Source organism: Haemorhous mexicanus, chromosome 4 (assembly GCF_027477595.1).
Source record: "Haemorhous mexicanus isolate bHaeMex1 chromosome 4, bHaeMex1.pri, whole genome shotgun sequence".
NCBI lineage: Eukaryota > Metazoa > Chordata > Aves > Passeriformes > Fringillidae > Haemorhous > Haemorhous mexicanus.
Window position 1 is genome coordinate 17,604,062 of NC_082344.1, and position 19,716 is coordinate 17,623,777.

The 19,716-nt window shown below is 36.2% G+C and overlaps 1 protein-coding gene across 9 annotated transcripts in view; it reads left to right on the forward strand.

The window, feature by feature from the left end:
- The window catches only part of LRBA (LPS responsive beige-like anchor protein), a 370,012-nt gene that overhangs the window by 134,865 nt on the left and 215,431 nt on the right, over positions 1-19,716 (forward strand). For all 9 annotated transcript variants that reach the window (XM_059843942.1, XM_059843943.1, XM_059843945.1 and 6 more), the window contains one exon: positions 18,887-19,053. In XM_059843942.1, the coding sequence (XP_059699925.1) occupies positions 18,887-19,053 (167 nt within the window). The remainder of the gene's footprint in view (positions 1-18,886; positions 19,054-19,716) is intronic.

Below are 19,716 nucleotides of genomic sequence, written 5' to 3' on the forward strand. Positions count from 1 at the left end.
GAGATTTGCTCTATGTTGCAAGGACAGTTTAAAGTAAAAGGCAAATTTTCTTTTACTTTTTAAAACTGAAGTCTGATGTTTGGAGCACATAGAGGCAGGAGAAAGCAATGGGAAATTTAGGCAAGCTTCACAATGAAACTCTTTAGTTATGTGTAATTGTATATATTCAGTTAGAAATGGGGTAAGGATGGTCACTGTAAGGGGAAGGAAAAGCCTAGGAAAATAGCAAATACAGGAAAGGCACTGCTGTGCTGAAAACTGCATTTTAGAAATGTGATGCAAGAAATTATTTGACTGGTGATAGTTTAAAAATTGTGTGGGGTGCCACTCCTGTTTGGCTCTTAATTCATTGCCCATACAGGAGAGATGTTTTCCTTCCAGAAGTGCTTTGAGAAATGTCCACCTATCAATTTTTTCCCATCCAGGAGGAGACAGAGAAGCAACAGTAAATGCAGCACGTGTGAACCTTGCTGTGTAAGCTCTGGTTGGGCTTTGCACTGTCTCTGTGTGGTGGGGCCCTGCATTGGTAAGAACATGAAGAGGAACCCTTTCCATGCAGTGGGATGACCAAAAGCATGGGGAGAGTCTCTGAAACAAGGATAGTTTTGGGGTTTTTTTTCTTTTTTTTAGGCTTGTTGTTCCAGTTTTGCTGTAACTTTGGATATGCAGTAAACTTCAAGTGCCTCGGTGAGATATATTTAAACTGAAAGGAATAGAAAAGAAGAAATATTTTCTATTCTACTTCTTCTACCTTCTCATGGCAATTTTCTCTCTTTCAGAAACATAAGTGTCTTTTCACTGCTACCTGTATAAGGAGTAGTTCCATCTATGCATGTAGACATATGGGGAGGTAACCAGGAAACCTGAGACATACTCATTTTACAGTGTGATTTAGCCTCAAAAAAGCCTGATGAAGGAATATTCTACTAATTTCTGTAATGAGGCAGCAATGAAACACACACTTTTTTGCAGTGAATGTGGGACTGTGAACATTTCTAGCATATACCTTATAGCCTTAAATGTTCTCCATGGTCCTTTGGATTTATATGTACATTTCTCTTAGGTATTTTTCAAAATCTCACCCTTGGTGTTAGACAGAGTTTAAAATCCTGAAGAGGAATGCCTTTATGGTAGTTTCATGCTGCCTCCCAGATTGTTTTCTAGAAATGACCTTGAAAAATGTGGTGATTCTCACTGTGTCTTTGATTATCTGTGCAGACTGCTGTGGAGTCAGGCCTATGGGAATAATTTGATTTGGTGTGAGGGGGAGGGAATTTTGTACTCTAATTGACTTTATTTTATAGTTTATGACAGAAGTGCCCATTGCCTTGGCTATGCCTCCTGTCTTATGTAAATCTCTTGATGTACTTCTGGGTGAATATATATATTTATAGAATTCTAAATAAGTTAATCTACAAGGTTTTTAGGCATGAACTGTTCAGTGTTTCATCTTTCTAGTGAAGCTTTAGTTTGCTCTTGGATGGATTTAGGCAAGATTCTGTGATACCAAGTCTCAGTGCTTGAGTAAAGTATTTTTGATGACTGCTCCAGTAGCATGGTTTCTTTTTTTTTGCTGTTTGTTTGTTTTGTCTTGTTTTTGGTGTTTTGGGGTTTTTTGCATGGAAGATTCACATGAAAAGTTAGGAAAATGGGGGAAAATGTGCAATACAAGAGTATTCATAATGTTGTACATTATGGTGTGTGTAGAAGAGCAGTGGAGAGTGCCACACAATAATTTTCAGAAAACTTTCTATAATGGCTGAACAAGGATTCTTCATTCTGAGGAAAACAAACCCCTTGGTACTCTTTCATTTAAATGTTATTGCTCCTCTAATTGGCAAAATGACCTACCTCCTCAAAGTATCATTTTTGAGAGATTGTGTGGTGTCATCCCCTTGAATTTTGCTCTTTTTTTTTTCAAATTCTTGTCATCCACAGAAATAGAAAGTGCTGGCATCCTTGTTATTGGCTGTTTTTGTTGATTAACTGAGAATTTCACATGACTTTCCCTTTGCATTTGTTATAAATCATGCTAGGCAGCTAACTTCTCTGCATGATTTCTTCTCAATAATTAAATCTAGCATTTCCAGCTGCTGTAAAATTTGTTGCCCTTTTGTGTTCAGTTATGTTTTTTCATGCGGAAGCCTTGGACTTCCTCACAGTTTTAATTCTTATTCAGTGTCAATTTACAGGCTGTGGTAATAAACAAAATGTTTTACTTCACGGCTCGTGCTGGGAACCGAATCTTAAAACTGTTTTTGCCTTGACAGAGGTGGGATGCAAGGCTAGGCAAGCATTCCAATAGTGACTTGAAGGGAGCTTTTTGTTCTTTGGCAGAAGGCAAAATCCAGTACTTCCCTTGATGCATAATCTTCTGTATTCCAGATCTTTTCCCCTTTGGTGCACTAAGCATTAAATGTTGAAATATGTTATTTGTATCAAAGTGACTAAAAATGACTGCATGACATCTTTGGGCTTCACTGTCATATTCTGGCAGAATACCCGTAAGTCAAAGGGAATGTTTGAGACCCCTTGAAAGAATTATGGAAAGGTATTTGAGGTTTTAGTAGTTTCTGTGGATGATTGTTGCTTCTGTACGTATTAAGAAGTTACTGTGGGAAAGAAGGTTTTAGTCCTTGACTGGGTCCGTATTCTCCACAGTTTACCAGTAGTTTTAACAAAAGCTGCTTTGTTATAGAACCTGTGCATCAAAAAATCCTTCTGTGGCTCTTAGAACATCCTTTTATATTAAATGTTTTTCAGCACACTTAATAGTAATGTCCTTATTTATTAAAACAAAAGATTTTTTAGTGATTTCCGTGGGAATTCTCTCTTTTAGAGTGGGTCAACAGAGATGGTTCTCCACAGAACACATGGAGATAAAGTATAGTGCAAGCCGCAGGAATGCACCCAAAAGATGTTGTCATTAAGACTGAAAAAAAGGTAATGGGGCAGCATGAAGGAAGATAGATGTTTCATCATGGAAAAATAAGGCTTTACACATATGGTTATGAATGGGCTTGACTCTCTCAAATTTAAATTTTAAATAAATGCTGCCCTTTGCATTGGGGCGTTTAGGTGTTACAGCACCATCTGTCATTAGTAGGAAGAAAAGAATTGACTTTTGTTTCTAAACATATTTTGGAGGTAATTTAAATGTTTCACGAAGTGCTGAGCATAGGAGAATATTTTTTTTTCCATGGGAAGGTTAACCAATTTTGTTCTGCTGCAATGATATGTTGGCAAGTCCCAAACCAGGAGACTAAACTCCTTTTATTCCTGAGGCAGCAATTTTTGGGATTGTCTCATGTGAGATGAAGGAGACTAAGTGTAATTTGAAAAAAAAAAACATCCAGGGAGGTCATGCACAGTGTTTTACAGTGTTTGAGATTTCAGCTTCTTCTGTCCTTTCTCACTTCTTTTACATATTTAACACATCTACTTATTTTTCTCTTTCTGTGAATAATAATCTTCCTTTTTAAAACTGTTTATCCCCTCTCATAAGTACTGTTGCAGATTATTGTATTCACTAGAAATTAGCAATAAGCTTAAATAATCTACTCTCCATAGGTCTTTGAATTTATCTTTCTCTGTGGGAATACATCTGAACTCCATCGTAAGATGTTCCTATCTGCCCTACCTCATCCTGCTCTTCTTTAAATATATTTCTGGCAGTCAGACTTGATGAGCTTGATCTTTCTTGTCTGTGTCTCAAGTGGCTTGTTGAAAGAAATCTAATGAAGCCTGACTTCCTTTACAAAGGCAATGTGGGCTATTGCCAGTGTGTTTATTCATTTGTTTGCTTTTTGCTTTAAACACAGTTTTGAGTTTACCTTTTAGAAATTTCAGACTTATTACCATGTTGCTCCCTGCAGTCCTCCAGAGTCCATTTGGCGTATTTCTTTACTCTGGCACTGGGGCAGTTTGAACAGGAGAAATGCAGCTGATGGCTGTGCTCGTCCCTGAGTTATTCTGGATCCACCTGAGTGGACACTGCCTGGTCTCAGCAGTTGTTCTTGTCCCAGTTTTCTTTTATAGCATCTCTGTCCTGGGGTGCTCATGTGTTCCAGGAGCACTTTTTACCCTTTGATCCTCTATTAGCTCTACAGAGACACACCTTAATGGGCTTCCTTCTCGTGATTTGTTTGAAAAATAATTTAATGCTGCCTTTTATGGCTTTATGCAATTGTTCCTCCATCTCTTTTGACCTGCTTCGTTCTAGTTTTAAAACTATCATACCATAGTTAACATATTTTTCTGTTTTCCTTTTTTGAGGAGACTTACTGAATAATGCTATTTTCTTTCTACAGCTTAACCATTCCAGCCTTTTGTTTGTTTGTTTTTAAAAAAGCCTTCTTTTGGATGGAATATGTTTCCTTTGAACCCTTAATATTGAATCTTTTTATACAGGCTTTGTGTTGTCTGTTAAAACATTTTCCATGTTTTTCTGCATCTTTTTATATTTATAATATTAAAATTAAGCTAGCCTGGTAAGAAATTTCTTGCTTCAAATGAGATGTTTCCATCAGAAATGTTGTTGTTCTCACCTATTCATGAAAAATAAATTTGTATTGTTTACCTTATTTATTATTCATGTACAGATTTTTATGGTAGCTCATGCCAGGTAATGATTTTTAAATAATCCAGACTGAAGTAATACAGTGCAAATAGAATGCAATTTTCTAGCACTAACAAAAAAAATATATATGTTTGTGTTTGATTGGATATTTTATACTAAAATATCTGTCCAGAGATAACTTGTATTGCTTATGTACCATTTTAAGAACCGTGTTAGGAATTGTTCAGCTTTGAAGAAAAAGCTGAACAAACTGGTGACAGTACACATCTCTCCTATGTGTTTTATTGTAACTCTGTTTGATCTAAATGAGAAACACGTTACGTTAAAATAATTCAGATATTGAAGCTGACAAGGTCACAGATCTTCAAGGTTCTGATGGTATTATTTCTCAATATTTCAAGTGGTAGGTTGGACTTAAATAATCTGCTCAGTTGTAAACTTGAACTAATTTTTATTTTCATTTAGCGTTATTTCTTTCCTGTTATGTGTTTATTATCTTCGAGCTTCACTGTCAAGCCTATTACCTTATGTCAAAGTGTGCATTCTTAAGGAAGAGCCTATTGAAAGGGAAAATGCAGTAACACTCTCCCAGAATAGATTCCCACTCTTCTGCAATTTGAAGTGATGCTTGAGTTGTAAAATGCCTTTTCCCTGGTAGTGAGTCAGGTTGGATGAGGAGACATGGATCACAAACAGTATTTCCTAAAGCACCTTCTGTTCATTACACTGTTGTAATTAATAGAATAAAGCTGTTGCTGATAATGGCTGATGACTACACTCAATGCTTACAGTTGGGAGGCTGACTCCAGCAAGTGTAATGAAGGATTAATTGTAATAGCTGCCAAATTATGGCAAAAAGGAGCAAAGATAAAGGTGAACACACTGGACACTGTATTATTATTATGATGACTTGGTCTTCCAAACTTGCCCTCCAGTTCCTCACATCTCCTTTGTGACTAAATGGCTCTGAGTAGCTGAGTGTCAGCAAGGAACTCTCTGAATTCATCATTCATTCATTCTGCAGACTGTTTTTACGTATATGTTGGAGAGCTGAAACAAATTGGCAGGAATTGTACAGTTAATATTAGTTTGACCAGGCTCTTACCTCAAATTTTCTTTCCTCCTAGGATGAGCTCTACTGATTCTTGTCAAATACCCTTTCTTTGGCTTCTTTTTCTTTTATTGTGCTTTTGTGGTGTTTTTCTAGATAAAGTCACGATACCTTCCCAAAATGTGACTTTTTAAATGAAAGTAATTTGTTTATGTGAGTGGAAGATTTGTGCTTACTGATGTTTTAAGAGCTTTGATAAAAATAAAGAAATTAGAGTATTCTTCTGTTGTTGTTATTTCCTCATTTCACATTTCCATAGAAGGTGAAAATATAGATATCAAAACCATTTTGAAAAAAAGTGTTAATTACAGCATGATAGTTTAGTTTCTGTTTTGCCTACAGGAACCCAAACCTGTTTTTAATTTTTTTTTTTCCTGTTAAAACAGACCAGGGAATCGAAGAGTTTTTAATAGCATTAACTTTCAGATGAAATGTTTTCAACCAGTCTTTATAATTCCAGAATTAGTGAAACATTTATATCTTTAGGATTCTTCCATCAAGGCACAGGGAAGCGAATTATTGAAAAGATAAAAATAAATTTGTTTGCTTTCTGTCAGAGTTCATATCTACAGCCAACCTTGATAGAAGACCAGAATGATTTAGACAAGTTTGCTTTGGAGATTCATAACATATGCTAGCTGGACAGAATTGAGTTATCTCTGCTCTGGAGAGTAAGTTATTGTAGCAGGAGCTGACAGAGATGAAGATAACTGAGGGAAATTCAATTACCTTTTAGTGTTTTCCTTCTAATAGGATTCTTAATGTGAAAAAGATCCTTAGATGATGTGCCTGTGTTGCTTTGTGAGATCTGCTTTGATACCTGCATCCAGAATAAATTGAACTCTTCTTTTCTGGCCTTCATTAAGTATGAAATATGCATCTGATTGCTGAATAGGTGTTGGCTTTTGATTCAACATATTATCAATTTTAGTCCAGATGTATTTGACAGTCTTTTGGCAGTAGTCTTGAATATTCTAAATACAATTTCATTTTCAAAAGTATTGTTTTTATGTGAAAAGGTTGTTTATAACAGCAATTGAAGAAAGCGGTCACAAAATTGTAAAATAACTCTCTATACTCTAGTGCTGTCTCTGCTGTCTCTCATTTGCCTTTCCCTGGCAAAAGCACCCAAGTTACAAACACTGTTTATGACTGACCTGGGTTCAGGCTGTTGGGTTAAAGCTTTTCAGTTCTGAAGTTACTGGGGTAGATTGGTGCATACAGGTATTAGGATGTTGTTATTTGTGTTACTTGTAAAATATATTTTGTAGTGTCTGGTGGTTGAAATGCAAATTTAGAAGTGACTTTATGGAGGCAGCTCACTCTGCAGCTGTATGTACAAGAACAGACCATGTACAAGTTTGTGTACCTGCACTATACACTCATTTACTGACCCACTAAACTACTGTCTAGAGCTGAATGTAAAAAGAGTTTATTTTTTAAACTCTGAACTTTACTAGGGTTGCAAAGTGTGCTTTTTATCTGCATTGTTTACCCAAGCATGTGCACGCCGATATTTCTATATAAGAAAGGAAGAACAAGTATCTTCACATTAGATTGATTTGCAACCCCAAACCAGGTTTGGATGTGCCTGAGAAACATGGCATACCTGACCCTGTAGAGTAATGAATTGAAATTCTGGTTCATATTTTGAGTAGCTACCTGTCTTGATCTATGGCTTCTTGGTTAAGTCAGCTGTGGTTACCCTCATCATTCTCTTGTTTGGACTAAATGATAGTAGGAATTGTCTCGTTTTGTTGTTCGTGCAGTCTCCTGATTGAGGCATGACAGTGTGGATACCTGCAGGTTTATTTTTTGATGTTCATGAAGGTGACCTATGAAAATCAGCTTTGGGACAACATACTGAGATGCTTAGAAAATGTTTGAAGGTGTTTGTCAGTAGTGTCTGAAAGCACTTACAGCCAGGGTTTTTACTGTTACCTATATTTCTTCCATTGAGTATTTTTCTCATTTATCTTTTAGTGTATTACTCAGGAGAAAATTGTACAAAATGTTGCATTTAGTGTAATAATTTACTTTCTTGTTCCATTGAAAGCTTCAGCCTTGCACTGAAAATGCTCCATTATGAATGCAAAATATTGTGGTGTGCAGAAATAAAAACCTTCATGAGTGATGGTTGAAAAGAGATGATAATTGCTTAAATAAAGATTTTACAACTAAATTGGTAAAATTATCTGTAGTTTGTAGTAGATGGGGATGTCTGGGATCCTGGGAGGTGAAAGTGGTGGAGAACTATCAAGCCACATCCATCCAGGGGTGGTATTCCTAATCTTTTCCAAAGGTAGCCATTTAGTTCTGAGTAGATCTATGCAGCTTTCCAGGAAAGGGAACAAGACTGCGCTAATCAGAATTTTTTACTGGAATTGAAAGGTCTTTTCACATTGCCTCTTCTACCTCACTTCTTTGCAGTCCAGGTTTTTCTCTTAACTTCACTGTATTTAAAGTGGGAATCACTATAACAGAGTTTAAAAACATTTTCCTTCCTGCTTCATGTTATTCTTTTATTGAAGTGTTTACAGAATGAGTCTCTCTACTGATTTTTCTCTTTGACTTAAATGGGAGAAAGCCGAACCAATTCCTTTGAGATGGCCTTAGGTCATGAAAAGGAAGATGTGTCAGGCAGTTAAGTTGCTCTGCTGGTGATTATTTGTCAGGGAAGCTTCCAAGTGACTTAGAAACCTCTGGATTTCACTGTTAATCTGGAGTCCAACTGGAAGTGGCAGAGTCAATCCTAAGAAAGATTTACCAATCAGAAAACAAAACTGTCTTCACTATTTCCTTCACACAAGATGTTTGCTGTTACTCTTCTCACCACTCCTCCCTCCCACCTGCTCAAATTTCTAAGTCCCTGTTATTAATTCACTACTTTTAAAATACATCTTCAAAGATTTCTGGCCATTTTAAAAGATTTTGACGTCTCTTGGAAGTAGGGCTTGGAAGGTGATGATAGTGACTATGATGAGCAGTGCGAGTCCTTTGGTCATTATTCTATGTTTTTTCTTTTGTATCTTAGTGCAAAGATACTGGTTTTGTGGTTGTGTTTTTTTTTTTGTTTTGTTTTTTTTGTTCTTTTTTTTTTTTGTCAAAAATTTACAGGAACAAATTTTAAGTCTGAGTAGTAATGCCAAGATTATGGCCTAATGGATTTTGAGAAGTTTGTTCTCCTTCAAGCCTTTTGCCTGCAAGTCCCTGCAGAAACTTGAGGTTTAAGTCTTACAAAACGATCCTGAATTGTCTGTTGTCCTTAGAGTATTTAGAGATTCCATCTTTTGTGGCTGATGCCAGTCCTTGACAGATAAAGCAAGCAAAATTCTCAGTTACTGCATGAGTTGCTGTATTATAGAGAATGTGTGGAACTTGTGGAACAAATGTTGTCATAACTTGGGACTAGAGGCCAGGGTTGGCCCTATTCCCTCTTCACTAACACCAGCAGGACTGGGTCATCCTCACCAGTGCTGGCTCCATGCTGGCCCTTGGTCCCAAGGGAACTCTTAAAAAAACAAACATAAAAAAAACCCAACAAAAAGAAACAAAAAAATCAGATATCTCACTTCTAAAATATTGTTGATTATTTTTTCCTGTGTTGCCTGTTAGAAACCCCAAATATCTCATTTCTAAGCAGTTGTTGAGAGCCCTGTAGCCAGCATCACTCAACTTGGCACTGGCCCGATGCTGTTTTGCAAGGCAATTTCATATGGTCAGCATGAGAGGAGGGAGGAATGTTTCCTGGCTTACTATTGAATCACAGTTGCTTGAAGCTGTTTAGAAATTCAGGATATTAGAAGTAGTTTATTGACTAGAGTGTAACTGAAGCTGTTAAAGTGTGTGAGAGATGTTGTTACATGGCTCTTTGGTATGTCCAATAACTGTTGCTTACATGTGTTTTATATAATGTTTTATGTAATTTCAGTAGTTTCTTCCAGTTTTGTGCATGCTTAGTGGAAGCTGCTGATTTTGATTAGTCACTGTACTTTATTTCAAACCCTATAATTTTAATGAGTGAACTGTAATTCAGACCAAAACTTAGATTTGTGTTGCTTTTTGAAAATCTGCACGGCTTTTGTGCTCTAAACATAACAAGCTCCAAGTATTGAATTTATTATTTTACGCTGAATTAAATTAGCAAAGTCTACTTAAGCAGGATTTGTGCAGTTGGAATGTGTAATCTGTTTTGTGTTCTTACACCAACATCCCTGTGTTCAGCTGTTGGTAGAAAATGCTGATAACTGTATTGAGGGTGAATATGAAATCACCCTCATACCATTTAAAAAAAAAAACAAACCCAGAACAAACAGAGAGAAAAACTTTAGATGCTGAACTTAAACAAAGCCAAAATAAAAAATCAACAAGAATGTCATAACCTTGAAATTGTCATATTTCACAAGTTCTGAAAAGTAGCATTGAAATGAGAAATAAAGAGAAAATTTAGGAAGTGGCTCTTACCTGTTCTTATGTAAAGGTAAACAAATTGTTTGGGGAGTATTATATAGTTTTTTAAAAGTAAAATTGACAACATAAAGAATGATGCCAGTGGAAACTCCTTGGTGCTACAGAGTTCTTCATTTCTCTGAAGGAAGCATCTGTGGTAGTTGCAATACTGTCTCTTGCATTGTTGCAGTCTTTTCATTTACACCAAGACAACAAGAAAAAAATATAAATTTTAGAGCAATATTCTCAGTCTGTGTTCTGTATTGTTCAGTATAAGGATCTGGAGTTATATGAATGAGTGTTTTCACTGAAGACTTCTGCAAAAAAACCCTGAGTCTTTTGTCTTCTCATGCTTACAGTAATGGGAATATTTCAAATGCCATCTTTTTATGGATAGTAAAATCACCCAGTTATAAAAGAAATTAAATTATCATGCCCCCAACAATTTTTAGAGCTGAATGTCAACCTTTCAAGGGTGGTAGAACTTTTTCTGAATAAAAAATGTTAGTTAAGAAAATTTCTTTTATATCCCATGCTGTTCTAAAATTAAAAATCATGTTACCTTAATGCATGAGAATCAATCATAAAGGAAAAGGCCTCATGCTCTAGATGGAATGAAACACAAAACATAGAATGTTGGAAAAAAGGAGAGGATCAAAAATAAAGTTAAAACAATTTGCTTTTCATAGTTTGATGCTATAGGAACTCTGACAGGAGGCTTTAAGATAAGGCAGAGGTTAAGCCAAAGCTGGGATTGTGACTCTTAACATGTTTCCAAAGTAAGTGACTAGGAATGATTTTAAAGAATAACTGCTATAAAAGACCATATAGACCATATTTTAAAAATACTTCTCTTTGCTTCTGATTTTTTTTTTGTCTTTGCAATTTCATCATTACCTTAATCAAAATATCTTGTTTATAAAATACTTGGTTTTGGAAAGAATAAGCCTCTCAAGAATCTCATTTTATAAAGACGTAAAGAGCAATTTTGGAGTGCAAGTTAGAAACTTGTAAATTGGTAGCACTAAACATGTTATTCTTGAATAGAGTTTAGAATAAAATTCCATGTAATCCTTCTTTTTTCACAGATTCTCTCTAGTAATTTGAAATTTTTCGGACAAAAAACAAACCAAAGAAACCGAAACCCACCCTTAATACTTTTCCTTAGTAATTAATTAAAATGTTTCTGCAGATGAAGATGACTTAATGGTAGTAACTAAAGGGCTTTTTTCCATGTGTGGGAAGGAAACACTTTGCCAGCAAATCCGTGTTTGTCCTATTAGCAGTGTTGCTCAAGGATACATGCCCGGCAGGGTGATCATTCTCCACTGTGAGAGGCTGCAAAGGTCCCCAGCTGTCAGACATCAAGACCACTAAATTAGCTCTTGGAGCAACCATGGTAGAAACTGGTGGAGGACAGATGAGTTACCTTTAGGGAATAAATTTATGTTTGTAAAGACAATTACATGTTTTAAATTTTTTTTTCCAATTTTCCCACTAAGCCTCATAAGTGACATCTTTAGGACCCCAGCCACGTCTGAAAACAATGTGGTATCCAAAGAACTGATGTTTATTAAAGATATGCTTGTCACTGGCATGCAACCCATCATGGCAAGATAGGAAATTATCATGCCTCAATGCTTGTTATCTCAAATGAATGTGATCTCTCTGTTCTTTGTTCATAAATTGATAGATTTTGATACATTCTCAAACTTCTGGATTAAAATCAGAGTTGTGTTCTGAATCCAAGACACTAAACAGGGAAACCTTAAAAGTGTTTGAGGGGAGCTATGTACAAAATAGAACTAGAAACACAGACCCCAGACTGGATGGATATCTCAAGGGGCTAATCTTTCTGCCTTTTGCAAAGCTGGAACTTTACATAAGCTTGAAAACTGTTTATGAAGAGGTTTTTGGCTGGAAATGAATTTTCTTTGCATGTGTTTTGCAAATTTATAGGGAAATTTAGTAAGTGTGATGTAGCAGGAATATCAAGCAAGAAATAACAAAATCGACAGAGACGTGTTGATTTTTTTTGCTTAGGATTCTACATACAATATGAATGTGACTTCTTATATAAAAATGAATCTTATATAGAAATACACATTCCTCCAAGGTAAGTTTTGAGACTATTAACATAAGTCGGGTGTTAAATACTGACACACCTAACTATTTATAGCTGTCTCTTTGATAGCTATAGAAGTTAAAGAATTTTAAGTCATGCAAATGCCTTTCCTTTTTTTTGTAGCCAGAGACTGAGGCCACATTTACAGTGACTTGATTTGGAGCTTTATTACAAAATGCTCTGTACCACTTGTGATGGGAACTAGTGGTACAAGCTATTTTGTTCCAATTTATTCTTTGGTTTATCTGCTTGTCTGAATCATTCTGGCTACATTTCCCCACTCATTGAGAATGTCCATTTTTTTCTATGTTTTAAGGTATTATTGTTTCCCCACTTTCAGAAATGCACCTTTTGCCACTAGTATGAAAAATTATTCAGAATTTGTTGGATACAAAACTTGTGAAAAATTGCTTTTTATGTGGTACCTTTAAGGGCTTCTTAACGAATAAGTTGTGTTGTTCAGAAATCCTCACTGGTGTGTGTTACCTGCTCTTAGAGACTTCATTGCAGGTTTAGCTGTGCCATCTGAACTGCATGTGACTTTCAATCTGTTCAGGTGTCACTCCTTGTGACAAGCCTTGGTGCTGTGAGCTGTAAAAGAGCTGTGCTGGCAGCAGGGTGTCTGGAAATCTGAATCCTGGGGAAGCAGTCATTTGGCTGCTAGGGCCAAAAATGCTGAACTGCTTTGTTCCCACCTTCAAGGCAATGGAAATCCTTACTGTGCCTCAGTGGAATGAGGCAGTTGCAGAGATGGTGGTCAAAGTAAGGGAATGGATGAGGACATTCCAGAGCTTTGTATTTGGTCCAGTTCAGTACTTACATGATTTCAGCTAATTAAAAGTTATTTTACCCCCTTTTAAAAACTTAAGTTGCATAGAAAGGACAATATGAAAAGATAGCAAAACAAAGTATCCAACACCTGTGAAATAACACACCAGTGTGACCTTAATTTGTCACTTAAGAATGTGTAGTGAATCCTTAGATTATGTAAGTATATGTCATTTTAGGACATAGTGGATGTTCCTTACAAAATAAGGGAGTGTGTCAGTTCCAGAAGTCCAGAAGTTGTTCGTGGATTTGGTTTGCTTGCTGCACTGGACTAGAAGTTCTTCAGTGAATACTGCACTAATCTCTGTGGTGGTGTTGAAGCCATTGAATATCACAAGGGTGATATAGTGTGCTTGGGGAATGGCTGAAGAAATCATCCCTGGCTCCTTTTCTTGATATCAAACCTGAGAGCACAGAGTCACCAGTGCAGGAGTGCTGAGCTTTACGGTTTCTAGAGCGTAGGAAAGGGTACTTGGATATTTTCTAGCTTGAAAAATGCCTTGTACTTAGAAGACGTGAACCCAAAAAATGTTAAATTAATTGCCGAAATGTGGTACCTTTAGGCTCTTAGGTTGTTTTAAACTAGAGCAGCATGAAGGGACAGCTGACAAACTGGATTTGTAAAAGAGGAGGGGAGGAAACTTCCTAGTCTGTGATTTGAGTGCAAAATGTTTGTGCTTAACTACAGTAAAAACAGGTCCTTAGATTTGAAAAAAACATTTCTCCCTGCATATTGTTTATGCCAGAGGTTAGCAGTGATGCTTAGAGAGTTAGAATATTGGAATAGTGTAGGGAATCCCAGTATCTAGCAAAGAGGAAAAGATCTTACTTGTTTGTGCAAAGCTTTATCTTTGGTTCTGATCTGAGGATGCTGTTGTCTCACAAGTTATGTCAATTAGATAAGCATCAAATAAAAAGTCTAAAAAAAGGTCTGTGGTGCTAGTGGACACTGCAGAAGAAATCTGATTTTCTCTGTTCTTTATTCTGACAGCTGCTTTTTTTCCAGTTGAACTCACATTAGTTTGTCTCATTTACCTACTGTACTAAATTGGGTTCACTTGAAAGACACAATCTGCATAAAAGTGCTGTTGCCTAGTGTTTATTTGGGTTTACCAAAGCTTAAGTCTGTGTCTTGAAGGTACAAAATAAAGCTGTTGACTCAGCACTGATTAAAGCCAGATGTCTCTTGAGATCCTTGCATTTCTCTCTAATCACAAACCCAAATTGATTGTGGTAGATTTTTTTTCCTGGTCATGACCATAGTTTTACCAGTCTGTGTTTGGTATGATCTAAGTCAACTGCATGCTTTTTTCCCCTCCTCTTGTTATTTTAAATGCACTTTTTTTTCCCCTCAGGAATGTCTGCCTATAAATCTACTTTTTTTTTCATTCCCCCCTGCCCCCCGCCCCATTTGTATTATAAATAGTTTATTTAGATGCAGATTCTTTTTAATGTTGAAATCAGATAAAAGTCTGGAAAAGTGGATAAATGAGGTTTGGAAAGCCATGGGTTGAAGAGATGAGAAGCCATTGCATTGTGTTCAGTCCATTAAAACAAGAAGAAATAGAAGAGATACTTTGATAAGTGTTCTGCTGGTGTTAACCTTGATGGCTATTATCGGGGGGGATGATGCTATATCTATTTCATTGGCTTAAGCTTTTTTCATGCTGAGAGAAATCAATACTTGGAGTCGTTGGATGACAGAGGCATCACTTCAGAATTGACGGTGGCTGTCAGACATTGTCATTGGTTGACTTTTGTTCGCTGTTGAGGTTTTAAGTTTTCATTTTTCTAAGTCTTATTCAGGAGACTTTGTAAGATTTCCCTGGGTAGCATTTTTAGTCCAGACTTTAAACCTCAGGTCAGAGGTCAAGTGCAAAGATCTGTGAAAGCAGAGGACTGAGGAGCCCTTCATTTACTAAAATATCCTTATTTGCAGGGAATTTGCATTAGTGGCAGGACTGTGTGTTATTTTATGGATGACTTTTTCTTCCTAAGTGACACCCTCTGAGACAGGCTCTTCACAAAGCCAGTAGCTTTTAGCTAAATTAGACAAAGGAACTGGCATATGTAAAAATGGTCAGTGATCTCAGAGTTGAAGAATAAAAGTAAAAAGGTGCAACATTTCTTCTCAAAACCCTACACTAGTAAACTTTTGAATCTCCTGTAGAAAGCATTACATTGTAATTTTGGGGCTGCAGAGGTGCAGCCCCAAAATTGCAATCCAGATAGTACCGTGCAGAAAAAATCTTTTACTCGACATTTTTTAAAAGATCAAAGATAAAATAGTTCTAAAAACTAGGTTAGTCCTGCTCTTCACTGAAATATAGACAGGCAGAATAGACTAACTCACCCTGTCAGTATTTCTGGAATATTTCCTGCATACAGAACATGCTGTGTTTTCATGTCTATAACTTGCCTTTTGGATGACCTTGTGGCCCTTCAGAATTCCAGTTCCTTAAAAATGAATCTTTAGATAACCTATGTGTTCAAATTGCCTGCAGTCTTTTCCGGGCAGAGAACGGGAGAGAGGAAAAACCCCATTCTGCGATAATGGCAAAGCGACGGATTTTGTTCTGTCCTGGATGAAGGGTTGGAAAACAAGAGTCTTGCCTCTATTCCATGCTTAACACACTTCCCCTTTGTAAAACTTTCAACAATCACTGAATTTAAGACTTTTTAGGGGTAACTGGTGAGGTGTGCATATGAAAATGCATTTTTTTTTTCTTACAGCACTTTGTTTTATCCTACTTTTGTGATTACAGTTTCATTGCACACTTGCCCAAGCAGGTAATAAAAATCATGTGGGCCAAGGCAGCAGTGGAAAGAAGGTTTGACGACTCTGTTTAACTGTATCTTATTTGTAAAACCATATTTTGGCATGACAAGGGTGCACATTGCAGGTGCAAGAGATGAAATACTAAAAAAGAAATATAGCTGTAAAAATACTTTCTTGAGATTGTGCACAAACAGAAATCAAACTGGATTTCTATTTTACATTAATGGAATGATTGGGATTTAGTGTGAAGAATTAACTGTGTGCCGCTCTATATCCTGGTGCTGCCTCTTTGCAAGAGGTGCATCAGGTGAACCTGGCATCTGGAAAATGGAAAATGAAGAGAAATAGGGACTTTTCAGTGGTTTCAGAATAGTCTAGTGGTGTTTGGCTACTTTAGGGTGGGTCTTTTTATGATTCTTTTAGTGGAACCAGTCTTCTTTCACTCTTGTATTCAAAGTATTTGAGGGAGGGAGGTGGAGAAATAACTTCTATTTTGCTGTATATTTGGCATATATCGAGGGTAGAAACAACCACTGAACAACTGGTGGGACACCTGTATGATCAAAGAGAAGGTTATTCTTGCAGAGCTTTCTTAGGGTAAGTAGCTATATATACATGTGACAGATACCTGGAAAAACCATGGCTTCTTTCTGGTTTTGTCTGCAAAATATATATTGTAAAGAACGTGCAATGGTTAAGAGTTCTTCCTAGAGTGACGTTATAATTTTATGTGATTGCTGCCTGTGGGAGCCTCTCAGTTTTGGTGTGTAATTGCAAATTTCTATTCATATTAAGTGGTGAATTTCCTGAAAAGTGGAGTTCTGTTTCCAGTTTATAACAGGCTGATTGTGTTTTTGTGGAAGTTGTCAGGACAATAAGATACTTTTTTTTTTCTTTGTCACAGCTACATTTTGAAAATCCTTTTTGGTATTTAATGAAGAATGTGTTCAAAATCACATCATAAAGAGACTTTTTTTAAAGAGGTACAAGTTCACTATATCTTTTACAAAACATTCTAGTTTGATTTCCATTTTATCATGTTTTAAGGTCAAATGTGACTTTAATGTTCCATAAAGAGACAGAGATTGATAATGGGGAAAGAATAACCCTCTAATGTGATTTATATCTATGGATTTTATGTCAGATATGAAAAGTTGCCGTTCAAATTGTAAAGGAGGATCCATTAAAGAGCACTTTAAAACATTTTACTACTTGGCTTACCTTATTCACTTGTTTTTAGAATTCTGTCCTTTCAGGCAACTTAAAAAAAACAGCTTGGGAAAATTTACAAAGTGCTAGAGAGAAATTGGAATCATCATCGGTGCAAAATAATTCAATGTATTGGAAAAGACAGCTGTGTCCAGAAAAAGCTGGAAAAATCCTGTTCATTGTTGGGTATGATTTAGTCATCTTACATTTTTGTGAAGAGGGGTTGTAGTGTGCTTCATGTAGGAATACAAAAGACAATTTTTATGTCTCATTGACTTGGAAAGTCAGCTGCTTATTCTTCAGTCCTCCTGGATGTCTGCTCATCAGGTGAGCATTGCTGTAAAGTGTGGGGAAATCCTCAGGAAATACCTAAATATATTCAAATTGTTGGAATGGTTCTTTACAATTTATTCATCTGTTAGTACATTTTTGTTGTCTAGTGTCTAAGAAAATCTAAGCAAGGCCAAAGTTTATTTTGTGGTTTTTTTTCACATTCTTTCTTTCTGTCACTTTATATGACATATATATTTGTATATACGCATATATAAATAGCATTCATAGCCTGTTGATTTTTTTATTTACAGCAAGTTTCTAAGGCTTATACATATGTGTAGGTAAAGTGTTGTTACTGTTTTAAACATGAAAAGCATATGATATTGTTCTGATAGCTAACCTCTAAGAAATAATTGTACTAGTGTCTGCATCAGCTGTGCTTCACAAAGAAAAAGCAATTTTTTTTTTTGTTGTTAGGCAGACATTTGTGTCCATTCCCTTAACTAGATCATAGAATAATCCAATCACTGACAAAGGCCAAAATGCTTTGTCTGGCATATGTGGTCTGTGGAATTGCCAGATGAAAACTGAAATTACAGACAGAGTGCTGAAGTGGGGAAAAGCCTTTATTATTTCTACCAATACTTGAATTTCTTTAAGGTTTTCATGTACAGCAAAATGGGGTTTTGGTGAGGGGTTGATAAAAATTTGATGCCCATTTTTTGAGTTCTTTATTAACAGGCAAATTTTCAGAAGGTCAACAAAACCCCAAACTATGAGACAATGTTGTAAGAAAGAATCTCTCATACTTTTGAGTTCAGTTTGTAGGTGTGACTTACAGTTCTTATTTGCTAGAAATTTTTTTTGAGCAGGTTGGCAAGCAGAAGATGTTTGTACAACAGGTGTAATGCTGCTGGGAAAGTCACTGACTTTCTAATGCTGGCCTGCAAAAGTGCTCAACTTCAAGAAGCCAACTGGTAAAGATCAATTTAGTCCTCAGGTGCATTTTGTTTCCTATCTGAAAAAAAAAAGTGGATTTTTCTCCTTAGCTTTCATGGATATATATTTATATAAACAACAGCAAGCAGTTGGTTCCCCAAATAGAATCAAGAGTCACGGGAGTGGAGTGGTCAGCTAGCTGACATTCATTATTCTGAAATTTGCCATTGTTTTTATATAGCTACTCACTTTGTTATAGGCATAACCACTTTTATTTTATATGTTTTGTTGTGGAGTCTGGCCATTCATGGCCATTAATATCTTGGCTTTTGCTAAATTTTGAGTGTGTGTGTGTGATGTGGTTAAAGAATTCATGACACACCAAGATCTTCTGGTGGTTCTCTGGATGGATTTCCTGTGGGCAGCTGCACAGGGTCTCAGTTCTCACACCTGGAAAATGGGGTTAATTCTTCTCTCGTGAGGGTTTTGTATAAGTAATTAATTATGATTAATTACTTATACAAAAGTGCTTCAAAGTTCCTTTGGATGGTGTAATTTAAATGCAGAGTAATAAAGTACTTATTTTCTTGCCAGTCACTGTGTGCCCAGTACTCTGCAGACAAACGGGAAGAAGAAAAAATGTGTCATCATTTGATCACGGCAGCCAAGTACCGGGACCAGGTGACTGCAACACAACTAATACAGAAAATTATCAACATCCTGACAGACAAGCATGGAGCCTGGGGAAGCTCTGCACCAAGGTAAGGTATTTTTGGGGTGTTCTAAAATATATTTGCAGCAATGCTCTGGTGATTTGACATATGGTCAGAGGTAAGCATGGTTTTTTTAAACAAATAAAAAAAGGGTAAAACAAATGTATCCGTATTTAGTATGGGTGAATATCAGAGAACTGGTTTTGTTAGAGCAATGATAAACAAGATGAGTCTCTTGTGACTTTCAACTTTGCTTTAAAAGTGTGTCAGTATTTATTTTGAATGTTCCAGCCCTACCATTTATTTGAAAAATAATTTGTAAAATTAAATGCTTTCTCAGTAAGAAAGCTTTCTTCTTGGTGTATTATGTGATTCAAGATTGAACCACAGTTCAGTAACTTGTTTTCTTTTCTGCCAAACTTCATACAAACAAATAAACATCTTTTTTGAGTTACAGGGGAATGGTGAAATTTGTAATAGTAATTTCAAAGTAAAAGCAGTACTGCCAGATTAATTCAGAATGAATTCCTTTTGTAATTCTCAGCACATACCTTCATTACTGTGATACTTGTCTAACTTCTTTAGCTGGGACTTGTGCTTAAGTTTCACTTGCAAATCTGAAATGCAAGTCCCTGTAGTAGTACCTTAATAATACTTACAAATACCTGGAACATATTTAGGCTACAACCTAGCTGAATATGCTCATGTATC